General features: G+C 40.0%; 1 protein-coding gene across 3 annotated transcripts in view; it reads left to right on the plus strand.

The window, feature by feature from the left end:
- The window catches only part of FHOD3 (formin homology 2 domain containing 3), a 393,419-nt gene that overhangs the window by 306,349 nt on the left and 62,851 nt on the right, over positions 1-24,219 (plus strand). For 2 of the 3 annotated variants that reach the window (XM_086740433.1, XM_086740431.1), the window contains 5 exons: positions 3,040-3,174; positions 6,527-6,577; positions 11,119-11,333; positions 18,078-18,371; positions 22,160-23,049. In XM_086740433.1, the coding sequence (XP_086596559.1) occupies positions 3,040-3,174; positions 6,527-6,577; positions 11,119-11,333; positions 18,078-18,371; positions 22,160-23,049 (1,585 nt within the window). The remainder of the gene's footprint in view (positions 1-3,039; positions 3,175-6,526; positions 6,578-11,118; positions 11,334-18,077; positions 18,372-22,159; positions 23,050-24,219) is intronic. The other variant, XM_086740432.1, reaches the window with a different exon arrangement.

Genomic DNA, 24,219 nt, shown 5'->3' on the forward strand with positions numbered 1-24,219 from the left:
ACCAGTAGGAAATGCCAAGTTTTGGCTAGTTATTAGTGATTTGATTACTTTACAAGAAGTGGCAAACTGATATGGCACATGGATATTCGATTTCACTTTCTTAGACATTTGCGTTTTTTCTGCTTATATGGCTATATGGCTGTGGATCTTTTATTTACATTGTGAGGCTGCTGTTCGAGCATCTGCAAATTTTAGCCGAGTGAGCAACACTAGCCAAACTGTGCTAGATCAGACCTCCAAACAAGGTGTTTTGGCACGCGGAGGCGTTTTACTACCAGGGTCAGGTTAGAATCCCTTCTGGAGGACTAAGCTGCACATCTCCATGTGATTCCCCTGTAATCCCTTGGATAAGAATGCGTATTTACTGTGGAGCCCGAAAGAGCTTGGTCAGAGCTGAAGGTTTCCAACCTGCTAGGTGCTGTGCAGACCTACAATCACTCTTGGTCTCTCAGCATCACCCCATCCTTTCCTTTAATTTTCTTTCAGGTTTTATTAAGTCATAACTTCCTTTGGCTCCAAATTAGTTTGCTAGCGGGAGGGGATAGCAAGCTAAATATGCTGAACTGATACGAGCACAGACTTGATAGGGACCCTCTTTTTTCCATCTCTTCCAGTTTATTTCCAGAGGTCTTCATGTGGACGCGCTGTCCAGTTTTCCCCTTCCGAGAGCACTTTCTGGTGATCTATCCAACCTTGTTGCCATGGTTTTTCATGCTACCGCAGGAATGGAGCACCGGCTTTTGAGTCTTTGTACAGCGGTGCTACTGTTTCTTTTGAGAGCTTTCTCTTGCAACACGCACTAAAAGGTCAAAGGTTAAAATAAATTTAAAATATGTTCAAGGGAAAATTCACCACACATACTTGACTGTCAGGGTTTGAGGATTTTTTTTTTCCTTTTCTTATTGCTGAGGCATATTAGAGATTTTTATGGTTTTGAGTGTGATCCAGCATTGATACTGTAGCTCTGGAGGAGTGCCAGCAAGGGAGGCTTACAGAATATCAAGTTTTACACCATCTTATGTAATGTTTATGCGGGTGGGATGTGACATATTGAAATTCAATTTATTGAAACTATTGAAAATATATTCATACTGCCTGCTGCCAGTGGGACTGAAATGGCTATGTTCTGTGGCGTTCCTGCTTGCACAGGCACAGATACTTGGGGAAAATAGGCTTGCATTAATGTTTTTGTCTTCTCCTGTGCCTACTTTCATTGCTGAACTGGTGCCATTACACTAAATGCCTACCTTGTGCAGTCAGTCACATAGATAAATCAGGGAAAGGATCTGAGTTCTTAAAAATAACAAAAATTTATTCAGGTTTGCCTTGCTGGTTTGGGAACCTTCCTTTGGATGGGGTTTAGTGTCTTTTCGGAAGAGGCAATATCTATTTCTCACATTAATCCTTTCATTGCAAAACTCATGTTACAACAACGCACAGAAGCCGCTCTACATGAGTTATGTCTTTTTGACTTTATCAGTCTAATTCAATCAGTGTGGATACATTTACATCTGTATAAAGCTACCCTGTACAATACAGATTTTTCCAGTCTAAGAGACAGAAGGAAAGACATGTTTGCTCTGAGATCACTGTGTTGCCATGTGAGAGGTTGGCGGTACCAATACCACCGTGCTGGGGGAAAGGTGTGTGAGAGGAGCCGCTATCCTAGCCAAAGTAGTACTTACAGTAAAAACAAAATAAAAATCTGTGTCAAGACCAAACTATAAGTGAATATGAATGTAGCTTTTTTTAAGTGTATTTGCTACTTGAAGCTGTTTCATCTCAAAGAAAAAATCATTTACACATTTGAGAAGTCTTTCATGTAGAGGCTGCCATTTCTGACCAAAAAAGTCCCACATTTTTGGCTAACCATTTACTCACTTTATCTCATGCATCTTAACAGCCTCCTGAACAACAGCTGGAAGTTTGAAATACATTGCTGGTGGGGACGCTGAGCCTTCTTCATTGTAGTAACCTACTGTGGAGTATCCAGTTCATAGTCATGGTCAGAAAATTGCAGAGAAAGTCCCATTTCAGACTAATTCCTGCTTAGCCATAAAGCAGGTGGTAGTAAACTGTTATTTTTTTTTTCGCTGTGGGCAGAACAAGAATGAATGGGTCTAAATGGCAAAAAAAATCAATTTAAGCTAGACAGCAGAGAAGCCTTTCTTGCTAGCGGGGGTAGTTAAGCACTAGATGGGTGTGGTACATCCATCATTAAGGATTTTTAAGGCAGGTCAGAAAAACAGTTTTCAATAATAGCTTGAGAAGACTAAATCTTGCCCTGGGCAAGGAGAGGAAAATTAATAATCTGTTCTCCTCCAACCCCATTTCCTCTGTTTTTTTTATAACAACTGTGATGCGATTTAATGATTATTATAACTAGCTGTGGTGTCCCTGTGTATTTTACTGATATGTTTTTATACGTGATTCATTTTGCTCTTGCATCACATGAGCGAGGAAATCATGATAATAGAATTTGTTAATGTTAAGGAAAAAATATGTCCCTACTTAAGAGAGTATTCAATTTCTGAAGAGCATTTCTAACATCTTCCTTTACTTTTGGTTTTCTATGTACAGGATTCTGAGGTGTTTGCTACGTATCTGTTTTTAACATCATTGCATAACATGTTTGCAAAGTGATTGAAAAATATTCCAGCTTTTTGTTTTCTTTAAAATTTAAAAAATCCATTAAATGATTAGGCTTTTCAGTTAACAGGATTATAAAGTAAAAGAAAATATTTAGACAATATTGCAGTTGAAATAGACTAAAGAATTCTTACACATACTTCATTTGTGCTTCAGAAATTTGTCAATTTAAGAAGCCCACCCTATCTGTTGTTCTTAAGCTCATCACAGTATCTAAAATCAATTTAGCAAGAAAACACTTAGCCAGTGCTTTGAAGCATCCATACATAAATATTGCCACGTCATTGTGTTGATTGGGATTATATTACTTGGTGAATGATTGCTATTCATTTTTTTCCCAGCATAATCAATAAAAGTGACACTGAGAAATCTGATCTTCCTTCTCTGCAGGCCAGCTTTGGGTGGTCTCCTTACATCATCTTTTCGGCAGCACCAGGAGTCCTTGGCAGCAGAAAGAGAAAGACGGCGTCAGGAGAGAGAAGAAAGATTGCAAAGGATAGAACGTGAAGAAAGAAACAAATTCAAGTAGGAACCAAATTTGCTCTCAGTCTGTTGCTTTAATGTGTGATGGGTCTGTAAGTCATTTAGACATTCAATTGCAAAATAATTGAATTGATGAATAGTTTGTGTGTCTCTTTAGATACCTTTCTTGATCTAAGTATCTTATGAGCTGATACATTAAACATATGATGAATTTTGGCATTTAATAAATCAGCATTTTTTTTAAAGACAGCAATGTATTTGCCAATTATACTGACAGGTTTTATTAGCTAATATACTCCTTCTCAAAGTAATCTCAGTGCAGCGTAGTGTTTGAGGATGAAACAGTGGGAGGAAGGTATCAAAAAGGGAGGAAGGGACAGCACTGAAGCATCTTTTTACTTTTATGTTCTGCAAAGTGTTTTGCTGTCTCGGGATGCATGAGAGTGTTTTTAAACTATTTTTTTCCTGCTTTCCTGAACACGTCTCTTCTTCCTGGAAACAGCAACTGACAGAAAATAATTATCAGAATTATTGCTCAAACCGTTGCCGGACAAAGGCCCCAGCTGAGTATAGGACTCTCCATTTTCACGTCTGAGAACATGTCATGTGCTGTGGGATCCCACGATGTGCTGCCTGAGGATAGTAAGAGGCAAGTCCTCTCCTCCTGTTGAATCCATGTGTGGAAATCCCAGCACAGGCATTAGCAAAGGCTTCAGTGGACTTAGGATAGCTGAGGAGCCTGTACCTGGAATGGTTTGCCTACTGTCTGAAGACAGTGTACGCTAAGAATCCAATTTGTTTCCTCATAAACAGAAGTGAAAAGTAAACATATTTTTAGTAGTTAGAAGACATAATGTAGTAATCTAAAGAATGGTAGGATAAATGTTTCCTAGCCTTAGAGTTGATATTTATGGAAAAGATGGCACTGGGTTTCATGTGAGCTTGTTTATTAGTATGCAGGATTGTTTTCACTGTAATCATCTCTTTAGCAAGAAGTGGAAATGATCTGTGTCATAGTCAATTTGGAAAGAGGACTAACTTACTAGTGGTTGGTTGGTTGGTTTAAGGAGATATTCTCCTGGCTCCAGAACATAGCTAGTTTAGAAGAAAATGAGAGGCGGAGGGAAGGTGGAAGAGCACCATAATAGGATCTTTGGCAGCCAACAACTGCCCAAGTTCTCCTGAAACAGAAACAATCAGGTCTCAGTCTTCAAGCCTCTTCCAAAAACTCTCCCTCTAAGTGGTATCATCAGGCTGCAGCAGGCTGCCATGGACAGCCAACATGATCTTTCAGAAAGGAAACTCCCAGACCAAAAAAGCCACCAGGACATTTGGCATCTTGACCTGTTTGAATAACAGATGTGTGCATTTCACTAGAGGTTGGCTACAGTAGTTCTTCTGTCACTGAAAGAGCTTCCTTAAAGTCAGAAAACCAATTTTTTAAAAATATACATCTTCATCCCATTACTCCAGAGTCAGAAACCGATTAACTAACGTCATGATTGTGTTGCATATTTAAGACGACGATTTTTCAATGTCCAGTGTTTTCGTCTTATAGATTTGAGTTCCCTGGTCACCCAAAAGTTTTCCTCCTGTTTGAGTAGAGGGTCTCCAAAGCCACAAAACTTTGCAAACAAACAACATCCCACACTTGATTAAACAGTCTGGCAGGACGAGGACGAAGCCACAGCAAACAGTCGTGGACAGTTTCATAAGAGTTCTTGGGATTACATTATCGTATCATCAGTCTGGCTAGAAACCCAGTCTCTGAAAATCTATTTTTGATTTAAAATAGCACTTGCAATTCACAGCCTTTAAACTCATGAGCAGTACTGGATTTACCATCATGACTCATTTGTTATCTCATTCTTTCCAACTCTGCCTCGAGAACATTGCACTAGGTTCTGGCACCATTATTGACAAATTGAGGATAATTTAAAGGAGAGCATCACCAGTTGTGAAAGAGCTTGGTTTTAAGAAAGATGTTAAAAGGCTTCATAAGCTATTGCTAGCAGAAGGAATGCTTTACACAATGAACACTTTTCTCGGTAGAAGGACTATTATACCCGTTGCATCTATACAACAGTATGTCCTAAAATACAAGGGTTATTCTTTAGCTGTAGGAAAGGGTGAAAGTTGTCAGAGGGGAAAGAGTGATGTTAAAATTTGCCTGATGAAAAATTCCTAGATTTTATTTTCTTTTTCCCTTGGAATTGTTGCCATAGCTATTGTAATTCCAAAGAATACTCTGAAAATATGATAAAAGTATAACCAGTTCAGGGATTCAAAGGATGTGGAGATAGCCTGAAGTTGTAATGTGTGTTCCCTGCTGATGGACTTTTGAAGAGCACTTGCAAGCAGATATTTGATAGCTATTGGTATAGTAGGTGATAAGTAATTAATCTGATTACACAATATAAAGAGAAAAAATAGTGGTTTATTCATAAATGGAGTAGTTCTGAAAATCTTTCTGGTACTCACAGGTTACGCTGTGGAATAATCTAACAGATAAGGCAAAAGTCTCATCAGTTGCACCCACCAGATTCAACAAAATATTAGAAATATATTGTAAGGAATTGTCTTGCTGTGATACTGAGGAAAGCTGGATGTTCACTGAGTTCTGCTGTGCTCTGAGTTAAGTTTACATCCACGTTTGCCTGCCTGAAATCACAGCGCTCAGGCATCCAGCAAAGTTGACTTGCCAAAAGCTGAATACGAGTTACTTGATGAGCTGTTGGAGGGGCAGCTGATACAGAGGGAGGTTTGTATCTAAAACTCAGGGTGAAAAATAAAGAAGTGAACAGTTATTACCTGTCCGATGATCCTGCACGCGCCTTGTAAGAACAAAGAATTGTTCTATTCGGTAATACAGCCTGCTGTCCTGTTTCCAACAGTGGCAACTAAAATGCACTGAGGAAAGATGTATTAGGAAGAGGGCCGATATGGTATGCTCCCCACCTTGGTCTACCCTGCCAGGTGCCACGATCCCTGTTTTGGGGCATTCTAGATGGAGCAAATGAGGAATGGTTTAGTAGCCACTAATGTGCCTGCTCATTATGGATGAGTCTGATTGATTATATCTAATTTCAGATACCAGGTTTCAAAATGTGCTGCAAGTTCTTCAGTTTTGAGAGGTTTTTTTATAATTACTTGTAATGACCTTCCGAACTACATATTTGGTGTACCCATACCTGTGGTGTATGCATGGATAAGTGTACACACACACTTTTCAGCATTTTTTTTTAAAACAAACTAATAATTTTTGTTGACAACAGCCTTCATTGTCTGTGATCGGCTTGTTTGTACAGTTGTTGGTTTCTCCTATTCTACTTATACTTGTTGCTTACCTTATTCTTCTGGTTTCCGCTGCAATTTATCGCAATTCTCTTTTTAGCCGCGATTATTTAGACAAAAGAGAAGAACTAAGACAAGCGAGAGAAGAGAGGTTTGTATCTAATGCATCCATCCTTCCCTTTGGTTGTCTACACTTCCTGTATTCTTTACTGTGGAGCTGTCGTGTATTTACATTTTTAACTCTGCATGCACAGAACACTTTTATTCCAAAAGACTTCTATAAGAAAGTGGTTGTTTCATGAAAGAGGAGAATGAAGTCCAGCTGTAAGCACAGCAATAAATGAAGAGCAGTCGGACTGGAATGCATAAGAATGATTGATGATCTATCTTTTATCTATTTGTGTGGGAAATAAGCTTACTCCATTTGCCTCAGAAATTTGCCCAAATTTAGTGTAGCTATAAATTGAATAAGCCTGTCTTTCTCACCCAGTGGGTCCCAAGCTTTCTGGAGGGTCAGAAAAGGCAATTAAGGATAAAGGAAATTGGGGTCATAGGCATTGCAAAACTGCAGTCACAGGCTAATGGAAATGGTTCTGACCCACTCCCAGCATATTTTTCTCTTTCAGGGCCAAGTTTTCTTTGCCAACCTCTCTAAACATCAGTGAGTAAATTACAAAGCTTAGCAATGTTTATCATTGGGACATTGTTTTAGTTTTATTTAAATAATGTATTTAAAGACACTGAAGGTTTGGGTTTTTTTTTTTCCTTTTTAAAAATTCAATTAAATAGTTAAGAAACTCTTGCTGGCCTGGGAGCTGTGTGCTTATAAAAGCACATTTTTCAAGGAATACTTATTTTAAGACCTTTGCCTTTCAGTAGCTTCATCCCTACCTCCACTAGTAATGACACCCTAGAGGGAGCTCTTGTTTTTACCTGGAAAATACACGTTACTGAACAAATAGTAGATGAAAAATCATCCAGATTGCTTCAGTTCTGCTTTTATGGTCCTCTAGAGGTTACTCTCTGGAGATACTTTTGGATTGTCAAGAATTGGAATTACATTATCAAAGTATGAGAGCAGCCATCTCAAAAATCATTGTGTTGCTGTGTTTTGGTTTTGCTTGTTGGGTTTTTTTTTTCACAAAATCATCATAGAGGAGGCAGTTTTTTTCTGCAGACTGATCTATTGTGGCTGAAGTAACTAATATTAAAAAATAATTTTGACATCACTAAGAGTAAGAAAAGGTGGATGGGCTTTCCTTTGTCCTTCCAGACAAAGTAATCACAAATAGTTTAAAGCGTACTCTGAAATGAAATGTATCTGAGCTCATAAGCATCGTACACTGACTTCAGCTGAGTAAAACCTTTTACAGCAAGTATGCCCATCAGCAAGATTTGAAACAAATTAGAAGTGAGCTCTCCAGCACTTTCAAGTTGTAAGGGAACATGCCAAGTGAACTGGAGTATTTTGGGGGAAGGGTTCACCAGCAGGACGTCACTGCTGTGCAATCTGAGGCAATTTCACTGGTCATTAGGAATCTGTCTTTATTCTTAGGGCTCTTTTGAACTGAAATGTTAAACTATCAGTTCTTCCTCATAAAACAGGAAGACACAGGTTTACTTTGACAGCACATAAATTTTGGAGAAAACCTCTGCAAGTGCAGTGTTGCACAAGTAGTCCATTACATTGATCCTCTGTTGTTTTTTTTTTTTAACAAACACCTTTGCACAGATGAAGTTTCATTTCCTATAGCTAGTTGCATGTTGACTTGTTTTAAGAGAATGCATGGACTGTAAGAAAATACCATAGCCACAGTGCTAAAATTCTAGTTAAAATCTAGATTGTACAATTCCTCCGTATCAGTTTGAAAAAGTAGAAGGAGATAATATTGAGCACATAGGAAAGGCTCTGTTACAAGCGCTGGTTTGTCTAAATTCTGTCGAATCTTTGGAGCATTCTGTGTACTACCACGTCACCCTGGAGCTCCAGAATACAGGCACCCACTTTTCCCATGGCTCTGGGGTGGCCTTGGTTTGAGAGAGAGATTCCTGCAGTTTCAAGGGTTTTGAGTGCATGTAACTCAGTACCATTCGTTTCCCATTTTCTTGCTGTTTGATTATTTGAGGCCTTTTTTACTTGGTTGGGTATTTCCCAGTGGTAGTTTAAAAATAGCCCAGCAGAGGTGAGCTCCCAAGCCCACTCTAGTGTGATTTGCAGCTCAGATGCTCTCCCTTCCATGACTTTGTTGGTACGTAAATATTTTAAGTCACCCTCAGGGCATTGCTCACAGACCTAGAGAACTCACAGTGATATTTTCATGTACTTGAAGATGCTAAGCGGAATGTCATGAGGTGTACCAAATGGATAGCCCACAGAGTTTTGGCTCCTTGTCTACAGAGAAGAGTCTGTATAGGCGTGATGATGTCTACAGGTTTCCATGGTTTAAAGGAATATGGCAGGATATGCAGAGGCAATGTATCAATCCTGTAGTGGAAGAACTGATTGCAGCAGAGGCATGGTAGCTTATCCTTTCAACTCCTTCAGATTTCAATCCTCATGACACCTTGTGTATTTGATGCTGGCATTCATTCATTGTGAAGATATTGAGCAGAAACAAAAAAAAATAACCTAAATAAATGTCACTTATCAAGTGTGAAGTGTTAATAACTGATTGTTCAATGATTTTTGTTTCTAGGTTAAATTGCTGTGTCTGCTCATTAGACTTCCCATTGGATGACTAGTTATGCTGATACACTGCCATGAGAGTTGCAGTCCTGGTTCCCTTTTTTCTTTCAGTATAAGGAACAGATACATTTTGAGAAGGCATACCATGATGATAATCCTCTGCTTTGCTGCGCAATGCACAGCTACAGAAGCTAAAATGATAAAGCAGCTGAAAAAGAGCTGAGGACAATAAAATACTGTAGCTCCCCGCCCCCCCCACCCCCCCCCTTTACAGAAGGAGCCATCCAGATCTTTGTTGTAGTCTGTTGGCAAACTGCAAAAGTCTGCTCAGCAGCAGCCAGCTGGGCTGTACCTGTTTGAGCGAAGTGATCAAACTGAATGGCTCTTTATGAGTCTGAGGTCCCATCTGCTCTGCTTGTGAGGAGGTGGAAGGCGCAATACGTAAGTGACCAGCGTTTAAAGAAAGACTGGCTTCATGAACTGTAACAAAACATTATGCTAATGCCAGCGAAAGGCTTTCTTCACTATTGAAAAGGCAAAAATCATTCTGGAGAATTGGCTTCATGTTAGAACTGTAAACAGTTCCTATTTTATAACCATACAAGTATGTGGCTTGTTATATTTTCATCCAGAGTCTGTAGGGGTTCTTTTTCTTGCAGAATTTGTTCAAAGCCTGTGCATACCTCTGGAGGAATAAAAGAAAAAGAGTTTGTTCTTCATTATTGCTGTTTGCAATAAAGCAAATTGCCTCTGAAAACACAAGGACTGCTCTTCAAAGCCACGTTTCTATGCTCTATATGGATGTTTGCAAATGTGCATGCCTGTGTGGCTACCATATGTGCTAAGCATGTTTGTTACAACATGTGGCTGACTTCTTTACCCTGCCTGCTTTAAATGCCCCCTCGTACACTAATTTGGGCTGTCAGTGAGGCAGACGCGGGGAGAAGAGGTGTTCCCTGTTACGAAGTGTTTACAACAGCGGGTTATAGGAGGATGACCACAGCGTTTCGGGGACGTAAGCAGTAATCTAGATTAACCTGTTTAACAGTTCACTTGTGGGTAAGACAAACAGTCTGAAGCCTAATCCAGCTGTATTCATGAATTTATTCCTTAGCAAATAATGGTGGATAAAATTAGCAGACATCTGGAAGAGGCACATATTTCAAAGTTATTTTGGTCGAAATGTATAAAGCACACTATGAAGAATATGATTGGTAGCTGGTCTTAATAAACAGTTAGTGAGTTCTGCCTGCCTAAAATGCAAAACAGATGTATCTTTGTTCTTTTAAAGTGACTTTGATGAATAAACTACATGTGACGTCAGGTCCAAGCTATTGGATGTCTGAGTCCGGCAGAGAAATTTTTTAGAATAAAAAAAAGAAAACTTTCCATTGTAGACTCCGGAGAGAACAAAGTGAATTCCAGTGCATTGCTCTCAGAGCAAATAGAAGCAGGTTCAGAGACTTTAGATAGTCAATCCAAACATTTATTATTGATATTATTTTCAGGGAGATCTGTTTTTGTCTGCTGCACTGAACCATTTTCCTCTCCTTGCAGCAAGTCTCAGACTTTGGCTATTTGCATCAGTATTAAGGGGCTCTGGCTTTGGAGGGTTTTTTTTTTCCTTTTGGTTTTTTTCCCTCCCGTTTTAGTTTTCGGAAGGGGAGGGCTGGGAGGAGGAGGAGAAGGTGAAGGAGGAGGGTGAAAAGGAGGACAGACAAATGCTTCCAAGAGGAGAAGGACTATGCAGACACAATACTATATCTAGAGACTCTTTAACTCTGCTGGTTTTTGCTTTTGTTTTGTCATGAGCAATTTAACATTTTTCAGGGCAACAGTCTTTGCTTTGGTGTGCGTTTTTTGGCAGATTGAGCAGGCAGGCAGTTTAGTGCCGTACCTCTTGTGTCAGGAAGTCAGCTCATTCTCTGCAGGTGTTTCACCCATAAACAAGCATCAGCCACAGACTTCTTTTTCTTTACGGAAACCCTCTGGAATTTAACTTTCAGATACAAGTACTTGGAGAGGTTGGCAGCAGAGGAGTATGAGAAGGAGCTGAAGAGTCGGAGCGTAAGCCGAGGCAGAAGTGAGCTGTCCTTGAACTTGAGATCTCCTTCAGCCCCATCCTCGCCTGTACCCAAGTGCATCAGCCCAGCATCCATAGAGTCACAGGAAGAGCTGAAGACCCCTTCTACCCCTTGTGGGACCCCTCAGCCCTCAGAAGGTAAGTGAAAAGAAGGGCAGGGGAAAGATCTGTGCTTTTATCACGGTTTCTCTCAGACTAGCAGTGATTTTTGATGCATAAGTGCAAGAATATAACCTCTGAGGTGCCAAAGTAAAGGGTTGTCTTATATTGTTTCCTGCTGTGTTCCTAAATTTCCTCTTCTTTTTACATAGACTTGGGTGTCTTCTAGTCTATTCAAGTAAAGAATACACTGCTAATTGTTGCTATGATTTATATTGTCATTGTCTGTTCCTATTAGAACGGAATAATTGGAAAATACAGCATACAGAGCGTCTTAATTTTAGGATCATGTTCCTTGTATATTAGAAGTTACTGAATATTAAACCAACAATATTCCTGCCAACAGATTTTGCTTATGTGGATTCTCTGAAAGAAATGCAACAGATTAATGCCAAGATTATAGCTTCCTTCCAACAGAGCACAGGCTGAATGGGACAAACAGAAAAGGTCTTGAATTGAAGGCAGGGAGGGTGTGTTGGTTATTTTTAACACCAACAAAAACTCTTAAAATTGTAGCCCAAGTAGTAAAGGACTTGAAAGAGACCACAGACAATTAGTAAAAAGGAAAGTATAATTAGTGTTTGCACGGTTGGTTTGCTGTCATATAATTTATTGGTGTATAGAGCAATATTTTTTGTGTGTGCACGTCATTCTACCACTTGCATCATATACCCCTCCTTCAGTCCTCAAAAAAGCACCCGTCATACAGATTTCTATTTGCATCACATGATGTTGCATTAACATTGAGAGCTACAAAGTATGTTGAGGGTGAATTATCACCGTCATTAATTTTCATTTTATTTTCTTTGATTTCCTGCTATGTGCTATTGGTGATTAATGCATTTGTAACTTGCACTGCTTGGTTTTATTGAGTGTTATGGCTGGTAGCATGCTAAAGCAAGGCAATTTGAGAAAAAAAGTTACAAATACTGAATGTTGCATATGTTTATCCTCACCATACTAAGTAGGTGAAGTTTATTTAATTTAGGTTTATGTATTTTCCCAGTTATATTCCCAGTTTTCTTGTCTGGCACCTTAAAGGTCTCCGTGGAATCATTTGAACTTAAAAAAACATGGATATTTTCCTGTAACGCTGATATTCAGAAACATCCAGATGCCTAGTTTTTTTGAGTGCAATATTGCTTTTAGGGCAAATAAGCTGGATTTTTCCACCATTAGGATTTCAGAGCTGGGTAGGGAGCAAGTATCTCTCTTATGCTGATTATTTTAACATATTTCTGCTGAAAGCATTGAAAAAAAAATTGCAGCATGAAAAGAAGCAGCACAATCCATTTGGAGAACACATTTAGAGCAGGTGTACAGGGCAACTTCAGACAGCCAGAATATGGCAAAGCTATCCACAGATGGGTAGGCAGGACATCTCTGCTAAAACTCCTGGCAATATCAGTAGGCATCAGAAGGCAGCACCTGGACGCCTGGCAAATAGACTGCAAGGAGAGACAAGGATGGGGCAGGATAAGCCTCCAGCCAAGGGCAGCTGCAGGCAGGTGGCCAGGAAAGCACCAGAACAGGAGCCTGAAATCTGCATACTTCAGGGGGAGCTGTGCATGAGGAAGAACTGCTGTTTCAGGCCTACCAAAAGCATTGGAAAGATCTTAATGAAGTAATGAGCATGTGGGCAGGGCAGGCTCTCTTATCTGGAGGTGGCCAGATTATTGGATGTCAGCCAACAGCTGGCAGGCCTGTTTATAAATTTTGTGCCATGGCCTCTAGACTATTGAGTTCCTTACGCTCCATAATGAATTAAAATCTCAACTTTTACTGTTCTTAGGAAATGTTATGAAATTCTCTTAATAGATAGAGAAACTGAGGCATTAACTTGCTTAAGCCAGTTGTAGGAAAGGTGAAATAGAGCCATGGACAGAAACCAGATTGCTTGCACCCCAAGCAGTTGTTTTGAACATGGGGATCACCATGTTCCCAAGCAAGGATTAAACTGCAGGAGGAAAACAATTCCTCAATTCTGTGCATAGGATCCTCCCAAAACTCTGCAAGAATGGTGTTAATGGATGTGTAATATCCATCTATGGGATTCGAGACTTGAAGTCAAACGGGAAGTGTGTTCATCTACTAGCAAAATTACAAGTGATTTGCAGAGTCAAACTTATTTTATGCCATTTGTGCTGATGTATCCTTTGACCATCCAGTATCTATTGAGCTTAAGAAGTAAAGAGATATTGTCTGGAATTTTGTCCCACGCTGTGAAACCTCTCAGTATCATTACGTGATATAAAAGTCTGGACTTATGGAGCTGAAGTGTTTTCTCATATAAAACAATTGGTTCCACTAAAGTAATCAAGTCTTGTAAGACTTACTCTTGTAAACCTTGGAGTATGGCATCCAGAGGAAATGAAGGCAGTCTCATAACTGCAAAATGGAACTTAATATTTTTTTTCAGAGCAGCTACTTCCTCTTTTGTAATTTCACTGGAGAATATTTTATGAAGCGCACATGTGCAGTAAAGGAGAGCAACAATAACCAAGACATCTCTGAAGTCAACCCACAAAGGACTTGGAGATGAACCCTTCCCTGAGAGGAGCAACCTTTTTAGCACTTGAGGAAGTAAGCAGGCCAACCCAAGTGTACACTGTGGACAGCAGGAAACCTTCTGAACGTATTAGTAGCTGAGCAAGGTTCAAATACTGCCTAAAGTATCGCTGGTGAAAGCATCCCGGCAGATGGAGAAGCACCAGAGCATGAGGGCGCAATGAGGCCATTGCCGCCCCAGTTGGAGAGCCAAAGAAAACATGGTACAGAAAGTCAAAGGAGAAACTGGAGTGAGGGGGAAAGAAAGAGCATTTCTGACTTGATGAAGAGCCAGTTCCCTACTGGTGGTCACTCTGTGCTAGTTTTTACCATCAAAAGGAATGGGAAGAAAAGATTGGGGTGGGGGTGGAGAAGGAGAGAGAGTCCCTGCTGAATTCACAGCAAGAGGAATCCCATGCTGGAGGAACAGAAGGGAGATAACATCCAAGACTTTACACAATGCCCGAACAATTGAACGAAGAGGGTTTGTGTAGGTGTAGCCTTTTTCAGACTTACTGTATGCATCCTCAAGAGAGACATATCGTATGTATCTCCCAGCTTCAAGTAGAGAGCAGAGAAAATAGGTGAAGATGTTGTTACCTAATCTATTACCAGGATAGGGAATTAGATGAGGGCCCAAAGGGATGTTTGTTTTTTCTGAAGGCTTATAGGACTGGGGAGTTGAGGACTTATCAGCACGTACTAAGGATACAACATCTTGTGTCTGCTTCAGAGTTAATTTATAGTTGAGTATCGAAAGAAAAGTTGTTTCCCTCCATGCCCCTCTATAGCATTGTAAGTTCATAGCCATGTTTTTCAGAAGGGAGCAGCTTGCTGTCTTCTCTAACCTCTCACTGAAAAGAGAACTCTCACCAATGTCTGATCAGATCAAGGCAGATCAGATTGTAGGGCTTTACGTGACCAAGTATTAAAAATGTCAGAAAATGCAGATATTACACCATATTTCAAAACCACAAAATATTTACGCATTCATTGAGGGACCCTGCTACCGTCTCTTTCAGCTATGAGGTTACACAGCTTCTTTGGGAGATTTTATTCTTCCAAGAAGTCTTCACATATTTTTCCAATAATAAATTTTTACAGATTAAGTTCTGGCAGAAAAAGAAGTGAGAATATGGCTCAAAAATTAGTCCTTAAAGCTACATCCAGTTTTCCTCCTTCTGATTAATCCAGTTGCAAGTAAAACTTCTGCTCATTTCAAGACCTCAACTCTCATTTGTTTTAATGAGGGCAGGGAAGCTAAGCCTTGAGAGAAGTGTGAAAAACAGTATATGCAAGTGAAAAGAGATTATGTCTGCTACTGAATCTGACAGTCTCAGTTTATAAGAACTCTATATTTGTAAGAATTAAGTTAAAAAAAAAATAAAATCTGTTGCTTATAATGGCGTCACACTTCTTCATGTCTCAGGAATGCCTTTTTTGCTGTTGATGCTTTTTGATATGACCATACTTGCTTCCCTGAGTCTTTGCGCTCTCCACCAGCAGAAGTCTGAAGACAGAGGACAGAGCCTGGTCTGGTTATTTAACTCTGTTGCCACCTGCAAGGTTGCCACTTAGAGTAGTGGTTTGTCTGGTGTGAAAATGGATCCAGTAGATGTGGGACTGAAAGTTCCAGCTCATTTCAAATAGACCACCACCAAGCATTCACTGAGAACTGTATTTTTTAACATCTTTAGAAGTTCTCACCGGTATCAGCACAATGGATTACACGATGGAACTGCAAGAGATGGACACACATATAGCTTGTTGGCTTTGTCCTCCTGCTAGTGTTTGCTGACAGATTTGATTTTTGAACTGCTTTTTAAGGGAAGCACTACTGGACTTAGCTCACTCTTTAGCAGTCATTTGAGTTATAGATGGATTGCTTAATATTATCCCTAAAGAGAAAGAGACTATCAAAATGAGTGTCAACATATCCTTGTTTTGTTCTAGAAGTGCTTAGATTTTGATACTCCTTGAACTCAAAAGAGCAGCCAGTGTCAGTATATCACTTTTTATTTTTTTGTTATATATTAGATTCTGCTAAGATACTGCATTTTTCTGGTATGCGTGGAATATTCCTTCTTTAGAGTATTCAAAATTACATTCTCATTCTCTCAAGCATTTCTTATGTCTCCCCTGATTTATCCTATCGACTCTGCAGTGTAGTTTCATGATGACAAAGGTGCCATAAACATTAGCAGTGCTAGCTACATTTTAGTCAGCTTCTTTCTCCACCTGAGCTGTTGGAGTTGACCTTTTTGGTTATTGCATTACAGCTTTTTACATCTAAAATTCGTATGAAGCTATGATTATTCAAGGATGAATTGACTTTTATATATATTGACCATTGCAGCATGGCGAGCTCAAAGTCTTTCATGCTACAGTACCATGTTAGTTCCAGTTAATTCCTGACGGATTCCTAAGCTTCCATCTCAGTTATATTCAAATCTTAGCTTGACTTTAAGATGCTCTTGTGCTGTACCTACACACTGACAGCTGTGGTCAGAAACACACCACTGGGATTCTCTATGTAGAAGAGGAAGAAAGGTAAGCTTCTAATTGGGAGTGTTTTAAAACATCTTAGAGGGATTTGAGTGAGCATGAACTATATATTAAACATATTATCTGTACATTTATATAAATATATTATATATGCATGTCTGGTTATTAAACTAACTACACATTTAAAATCAGTTTTGAAAGTGTAGAAGCTTAGCTCCAATGAAATCAGTGGGGGAAAAAAAAAACACTGTATGCTTAAATTATATGAAATGAAGTGGAATAGAGTGATAATGAAGATTAGTTACTGAAAGCTAGTTTAAAAATGTGTGTGTGTTGTAAAGATAGTCACAGGCATTGTTAGAAATCATTATTCTTTGTGTGAGTGTCTCAGAAAATAGGATAGGCACACAACATGAAATAGTCTTAAGAAAACATTGTGACCTTTATTATTTTGGCTTATACTTTCTCAGGATAAATCTTTTTACCTGCTCCCTAGAGGACTGAACTGTTTGGATTGCGTTCACTGTGATACTTTTTTTCCTTCAAAGGTTCATGTAGTTCTTGAAGAAAGTCTCATCATATGTCATGTGATCCAAAGACCATGACAAGTCCAGAAGGCTCTTTTGCAATATTGTAATGAAAAATAGTTAACAGAGGGAGAAAACCAAGTATGACTTGGTTATTGTAATTCAGCCACCACAAGATTTAGTACAGAGGGAATTTGAGAAGTATGCAGAACTAACATGCATGCCCATTTTTGTCACTCTTGCATGGCCATTTCAATTTTCAGAAAACCATGAGCTGCTTGATGTGAATATGTGTGGATGCTCTTCAGTTTCTTTGCAGCGTGCAGAGAATATTTGCATGTGAAAATCTGCTGTTATAGCTAAAAACCCTAAAGGTGAATGAATTAATTTCACTGTCAGTGATAAAGCAGGGAAGAAAAAAACAAGTGTACTATCAACAGTGTTTGCTGTGTGCCAACCGATAAAGCTCAGCATATGCCATATGCCAGCCAATTGGAAACTAAATTTGTGCCATATGCCGAGCAGTTGGAAGCTTTGTTCAGTTTTGATGCGGCTGTTCTGAAGTAAATGTGCATGAAAAAACATATGGTTTTTGTCAGCCAAGTGTGTGACAGTGCCATTTCCAGATTGTGCCATTCAACTATGTTAATAAAACTAATAATTGTATTTTTTCATTGAAGTGTTCCTCATCAGGTGAAAAAAAGAATCCTTCCAGAACCCAAAGAAAATTCAGCAAAAGCCACAATCTCCCTCCTTTTTGCTTTTTAAAAGAACTCTTCCTTCCTGACTCTATCTAGGCACTGAGTTGTCAATGTCACGCTCAGATGGGATGCCCATTTTCTGCTGGTTCGTTCAAATCCTTATGTGAGTCCAACACTCCAGCTGTGGAAGTATGTATAAAAACAATGGGCTGGCTCCAGACAGCAAGCAAGGGAGGCTGCCAGGCCACTCTCACGTGCAATGCTGTCGTCTCACAACGTTCGTCAGTCTGTTGTTCCTAATGTTCGGCATGTCGTGGACTTGCTTTTTATTTTCTTTCCATAAATCACTTGCACAACTTTCACGTTGCCCTCATTTAGAGGGGTGAGCCTGAGACGACTGCGCCATTAAGTGAATCTCTTTCTCCCGTTGTTCTCTCCACCAGTGAGTGCCAGTGAACCTGAACCTGAGACAGAGACAGAACCAGAGCAGGAGGCTGAGGCCGAGCAGGGGACGGAGACACCCAAGGAAGTAGAGGCTACAGAGGTGGGACCAGAGAGTGAGGTGGAGCAAGGACCAGAGAGAGAGCCAGAAGAAAGTGCAATACTCAGTGAAAAAGAGAGGCAGAATGAGGAAGTGAATGAAAAAGACAACTGCTCTGCATCCAGCATATCCTCAGCAAGCAGCACTTTAGAGAGGGAAGAGAGAGAGGACAAGTTAACCAGTGACAATGAAACTGGTAAAGTGAAGTTTTTTCAATAATGAAGGGTTTCTGGTGGAAAAAAGTTAAATTTGCAGCTCTGTTGTTGTTTTAATTAACAAACCCTTTGCAGTTATCTAAAACTATTCATTACGACCAAGTCAGGTCTATTCTCTGCTTGGAAATCCACAGACTTTGATGGGGTTTCCAGGTTTGAGGGACAGTAAGGCCTTAAAGAAATGAGGTTTCCTTTGATTCAAGACCGTTTTCTTCCCCTAAGAGTAATATATTAACTACTGAATCATCATGTTGCAGCGACTAATATCTCTAGCTCTCAGATAATTTATTTGGGTTTTCTGCACATAAAACAATGAGACGAGAGGCTCTGTGGACATGATTTGTCATGAAATTCCAGATACCTTTTCTCATCCTTTTATTGGAAGAGGAAGAGCAATGAGGTCTTTCCCTACAGTTTTCCTGTGTTGGTTAGACTTCAGAAAGCAGAGCAACTGCTGAAGATAGGTCTGGGCTGTGGCCATCTTTAGCTGGTGTGGAGAAAGCAGATGAATCATACAATCTTAGTGTTTCTGGTCAGATATGGCCCCAGACACCTATAGAGGCCCAGCCTGGAAAACACCTTGAGAACCATTTTTTTTCTTGGGAAGATAATGACAGCCAGAGCTTGTCATGCAGCCCAGGCAGGGCGAGACTAAAAAGCAAATTTTTACCTTTGTCAGTTAGTTACTCTTTTTGCGTTTATTTAGGGAGTTGAAGGAATGTCATGTAATTAGGGTATTTGGTTCACAAGTTTTTTTAGGGCTGAAGAGTGAAGTGCATTGTCCTAAGTTTTCTAAATTCTAGATAAGAAAACAAGAATTGCATCACAGTGTGAAATTGTCTTGCTTTTTCCCGAAAGAAGAGGGATAACTCTGAATCACAAGGATTACCTCACAGAGATAAACTGTCAGATTTTACTGTTCATGTTTAAACCCTATCCTTTTTTTTTTTTTTAAATGGGAAACATTAAGTTAATTTTATTCGAAATTTAAGAGCTATCTTCTTTCCAACCAACACCAAGACTGAATTACTTAGAACGTTATGTAGATGGATATATATGTAGAAAAGGAAGGGGAAGTATGACAGATAAAGGATGTCGTTACACTATGACATAGTCCAAGATAGTCCAAATGCAAGTAAGGGAGAACAGGTTACAGATTTTTTTCCCCTCATCTTGTCTGTTACCAACCTGTTATCACTCTGATTAAGTGCTTGTGTACTTTTTGTTAAAAGCTAAGAAATGTACCCTGTTATCGAAGAATCAGCATTTTAAAATTGACCTACTTTACCAGTAGACCAAAGATTTATTAGGTTGTTCTGTTTAGGAGGTCTTGTGTAGTGAGTTGTTTGCTCTCTAGTAGGTAAGGAGATTTGGAAAGCAAACGAGAGTGCTTTCTCCAGCAGTTCTCACATTCCAAATAAGCACATTGCCATTTATGAGGCAGCCCACTGGTTCTGCCCAGCCAGATGCATTAAGGACAAAGGAACAGAGCCTTTAACCCTGGCTCCTCCTTCATTAACCATCCTGCTGAATTTGATTTCCAACAAGACTTGTTTCTCCGATGGTATTTCAAAGCTTTACCTGTGGAGACGAGGGCAAAAGAGACCACCAAGGCAGCAAGAGTCTTCACAGCAATAATCTTTGATCAGCTAGGGCAGATGGAGGCAGACTCAGGGAGCCCAAATTAGAGATTGTGTCTGGAAGAATTTTGATGAGCAGTTTTGCAAAGGGATTAAATCCTGGAGGTGAAAATCCAGGATTAAATCCAGCTGGTGAAACTGAGAGTGGGTAGGAGGGATCCTGGGAGCAATCTTGAGTGTCTTTGAAGGAAAGGCTGGCAGTATGGGAAATCCTGCTCCTTGCAGGGGGCTTGGACTAGATGACCTTTGAAGGTCCTTTCCAACTCTAACCATTCTATGATTCTATCCTATGGAGGGGAGTAGTTCAGATGGCTAAAATCTATGGTGTGGTGAAGATTGTTTATTTCCCATTGTCTAGTGAAACTACCTCAGAGATAAATCTAAGAGACTACCTCAGGTGACAAATCTTGGTAAGAAAGCAATCCCATGGATAAAGTCTAAGAAAAATAAACAAGTAATGGAAGCAGTCAAGCCTTCTGCAGGAACGTAGAAGGAAATAATTTTGGACGTTGTATCTATTGCTGGAAAAAAAGCCTTTCTTTTATCTGGGATTAAACCTCTGGACTCATTTAAAAATGCAGTTTAGAGGTTGATCTGAGTAGAGGTGAGAGTCATTGTTATCCATATGCTTTGTGCTGTGAGACCTGTCCTACATTTTAGCATTTTTTTAAAGGGACAGGAGGGAGTTGTGAGGCTCTGGATGTGAATCTCACCAAGGGGACACTTCCTCAGAGCACAGAGGTAGATGTCGTGGTGAGAAAGCAACTCTGTCAATGAAGGAAGCCATAGAAGATGTTTAAAACTCAAGTATTGAAAAGGTGGGAGCATAAGGGGAGAAACAAAGATAAAATTGAAGTTTAAGAAAAAGAGCAACTGTAAGGTATAAAAAAAAAATCTTTAACCACAGGAGACCAAAAGGAAGACAGGCTAGCAGTCAAAATAAAATGTGTTTCAGAAATAGAGTTTATAAAAAATACATTAATAAAATGTGTAAAGACTGTGGGGAACAGAAGGAATCTCGTACAGGAAATGGAGCAAGTGTGAAGAACTATCTTTGTCTATGTTTGATCACTTCTTCTGATGCCCACTGGAAAAAGAAACACCATAATTTTTAGACACATTACCCACATTGGTTAGCAATATTATTTTCAGGAAAATGTAGTTGAAGAGAGGCTTACATCATTTATTTTTACAATTTGACCACTGTAGTTTGTTATTGGTGGTGCTGTCTCAGACATGGTATTTTGCAGATTATTGTTGAGAAAAGCAGTAGTCAGAAAGATGAAGCTTCATTACAGTAACATCTTAAATGATTGTGATGTGAGAAGGTGGCCATTAGGCTTTCAATTCCACCATGTGTTACGGGGATGGTGATGAGCAGCATTTTCAAAAATCTTTTGTAAAGGTGCTCAAATTCCTAGAAATAACTTTAAAAATCTTGCTTATGCTTATGCTCACTGAATTGCCCTGAGAGCTGTACGCTGGGTGTGCAGCCTGCTCTGTGATTTAGATAGTCCATGTTGTGAAGATGGCCCGGGTACCCAGCCTGAAGGTATGAGGAACAGTCAGGTCTGAAAGGTGTCCTCCCCTAGGCAGTCAGGAGGGAGAAGGAGGAGTAAGCAGTTGCATGTGGACCTTGCCATCAGGCAGGGAAGATCTCTTTTATAAGGAAGTATTCCTGGGGTGGTTCCGGTTTATGGCCAGGTGAAGAGTAGGACGATGATCTATTGTGTGCCCTTGTTGTGATATTTAAGCCCCATTTTGAATTTCTAAAGGGTCTGAGCATTCATGCACTGCATAAAATAAGCTAGGGTAGCAAGTACAAAGTGAAACCTGACAGATCTCAGGAGAAACCTGAATCTTGAAATCCGGACAGCTATATAGTCCCTCCCAAGCTATGTTGATTATTTTCTGCTACAATTCCTTTTTTGATAATTACTCCCAGCCCATCAAGATTGGGCCATATATCAATGCTGTCACTTATTTCAAAATTTTCAAAGCTACTACTTGCCCAGTTTGAGACTAATTGTATGTGTGTCTCCCAGTTTTTTTCTCATGGGTTGAAGAGTGTTCTCGGTGCTCTGACTCCCTCCCCTTGACTCTTCCCATCTGTGTGTGTGTGATTGCAGGTCCGTGGTCGCAGACCATTCAGGATGCTGGTGTGAATGAGCAGTGCAGCAACATCCTCAACAGCAAGCGTTTTATGCTGGACATGTTGTATGCGCATAACAAAAAGCCCAAGGATGAAGAGGAGAAGGAGCTGGAGGCGAAGGAGGAAAAGAAGGAGACGGAGGAAAGTGAGGAGTCACTCACCAGCCTAGCCAGTAGGATCTCTATCCTTCAGGCCACAAAGCAGGCCAAAGATGAAAGTGTCAAAAAGATGGAGATTGGAAATCTGGACAACCAAGGCAGCGTGAAAGCCTTTGCGGAAAAATTCAACAGTGGTGAGCTGGCCAAGGGGACAGCCGTGCCTGAAGATGAAATCAGTGAACAGGTCCCCGAGAAAACAGCAGCGCAGCCAAAGAAGGAATCTGACTACATCTGGGATCAGCTTATGGCTAATCCTAGAGAACTTAAAATCAAAGACATGGATTTTACAGACTTGGGGGAGGAGGATGATGTGGATGTGTTGGACATGGATATGGGTCCTGGGGACTCCCTTGTTCCCCCTCCTCCGCCCCCACCTTCTTTTCTGGGTTTGCCTCCTCCACCACCTCCCCCGCTGTTTGGATGTCCGCCTCCACCTCCACCCTCTGCTAATTTATTGGCTCCTCCTCCGCTGTTCAGCACTCCTCAGGGTTTAGGGTCACCCCAGGTTTCTAGGGGTCAGCCAGCATTTATAAAGAAGAAGAAAACCATCCGTCTGTTTTGGAACGAGGTACGGCCGTTTGAGTGGCAGTGTAAAAACAACAAACGCTGCAGAGAATTCCTGTGGTCGAAACTGGAACCCATTAAGGTGGACACTTCCAAACTGGAGCATCTCTTTGAGTCGAAATCCAAGGAACTGCCTGTCACAAAGGTACAGCTCGTATTCAGCTTGCTATTATTTTGCTATTGTATTGATATTCATTCTGACTTCAATCTAGGTGATTTACGTTGTTTATATGAAAACAGTAGAAATTACTGGATGTGTTTCCAGCTTGGCCTGTGATGGAAGATGTTCCATGGCCTGCAACTAGGAGTTGAGGCTAGGGTGGTGTACGTGCCAAGCTGCCCTCTTGTCTCAGGTCTCCCTGTTTTGGGATATCACTTCAGGTGGGGAATACCAACAAATTTTACATTAAGTTGTTCATAGCTGAGTGCCAAACTCATTGGAATCTGAAATATTTTCTGTTACATTCACATAGAGGTCATGGCGTGATGATTCATATCTGTGTATTTGACAGTTTTTCACTTGGTAATGTTTTCCGGATCATTATGTGAAGAGGTTAGAATATCAGATTGGATCTGCTGCAAAGAGCCTGCACATACGCTTTGTTCTGAAGGATCCATTTATCAGCTGGACCAAGTTTACAGCTAAACTCTGCAGGGGTGTTGGGTTTTTGTTTTCTACTGGCAAACAAGCCTTAAATCTTTAATTTGTACAATGTGGCTATCCAAATTTTAGGATAGAAGCTGGCACAGGAAATACCTCTGTAGCTAGGATTCCCTCTTCCTTAGTATTGTTATAAATTGGTGACATGGCTGTTTAACATTAGACCAGCAACAAAAGGAACTCTTTTATAGTTACATTTAATAGGAATTCGAAGTAGCATTAAAAAAAGTTATTAGCTTGAACATTTGTTTTTCATGGCTATAATTGGTATCAGGGAAACTATGTTTTTTCCCAGTTTAAATGCTAGTAGATGCCCATCTCTTTTATGTAAAACAAATAAATCACTTGTATGTTTTCTTTGTATGCCTATATGTTTTATAGTGACATAAAAACCAGTCAGCATGTTGAATATTTTACTTCTCTTTGGCTGGCAAAAGTTGTTATATATATTATGTATATTATTGTTTACTCTTAATCTAGGAAGACTGGATGTCTCACGGTAAAAGCTCTCAGCGTCATTTGTCTGGCTTATTAACTCAAAACTTTCTAATACTCATTCTTGATCTTCTTGGCCAAGTGGAAACATTGCAATTCGAACAATCACGCCCCTCATTAAGTACCTAGCAAACAACAGGAACATGGATAGATGGCTCA

The sequence above is a fragment of the Chlamydotis macqueenii genome, chromosome 2 (assembly GCF_036417535.1).
Source record: "Chlamydotis macqueenii isolate bChlMac1 chromosome 2, bChlMac1.mat, whole genome shotgun sequence".
NCBI lineage: Eukaryota > Metazoa > Chordata > Aves > Otidiformes > Otididae > Chlamydotis > Chlamydotis macqueenii.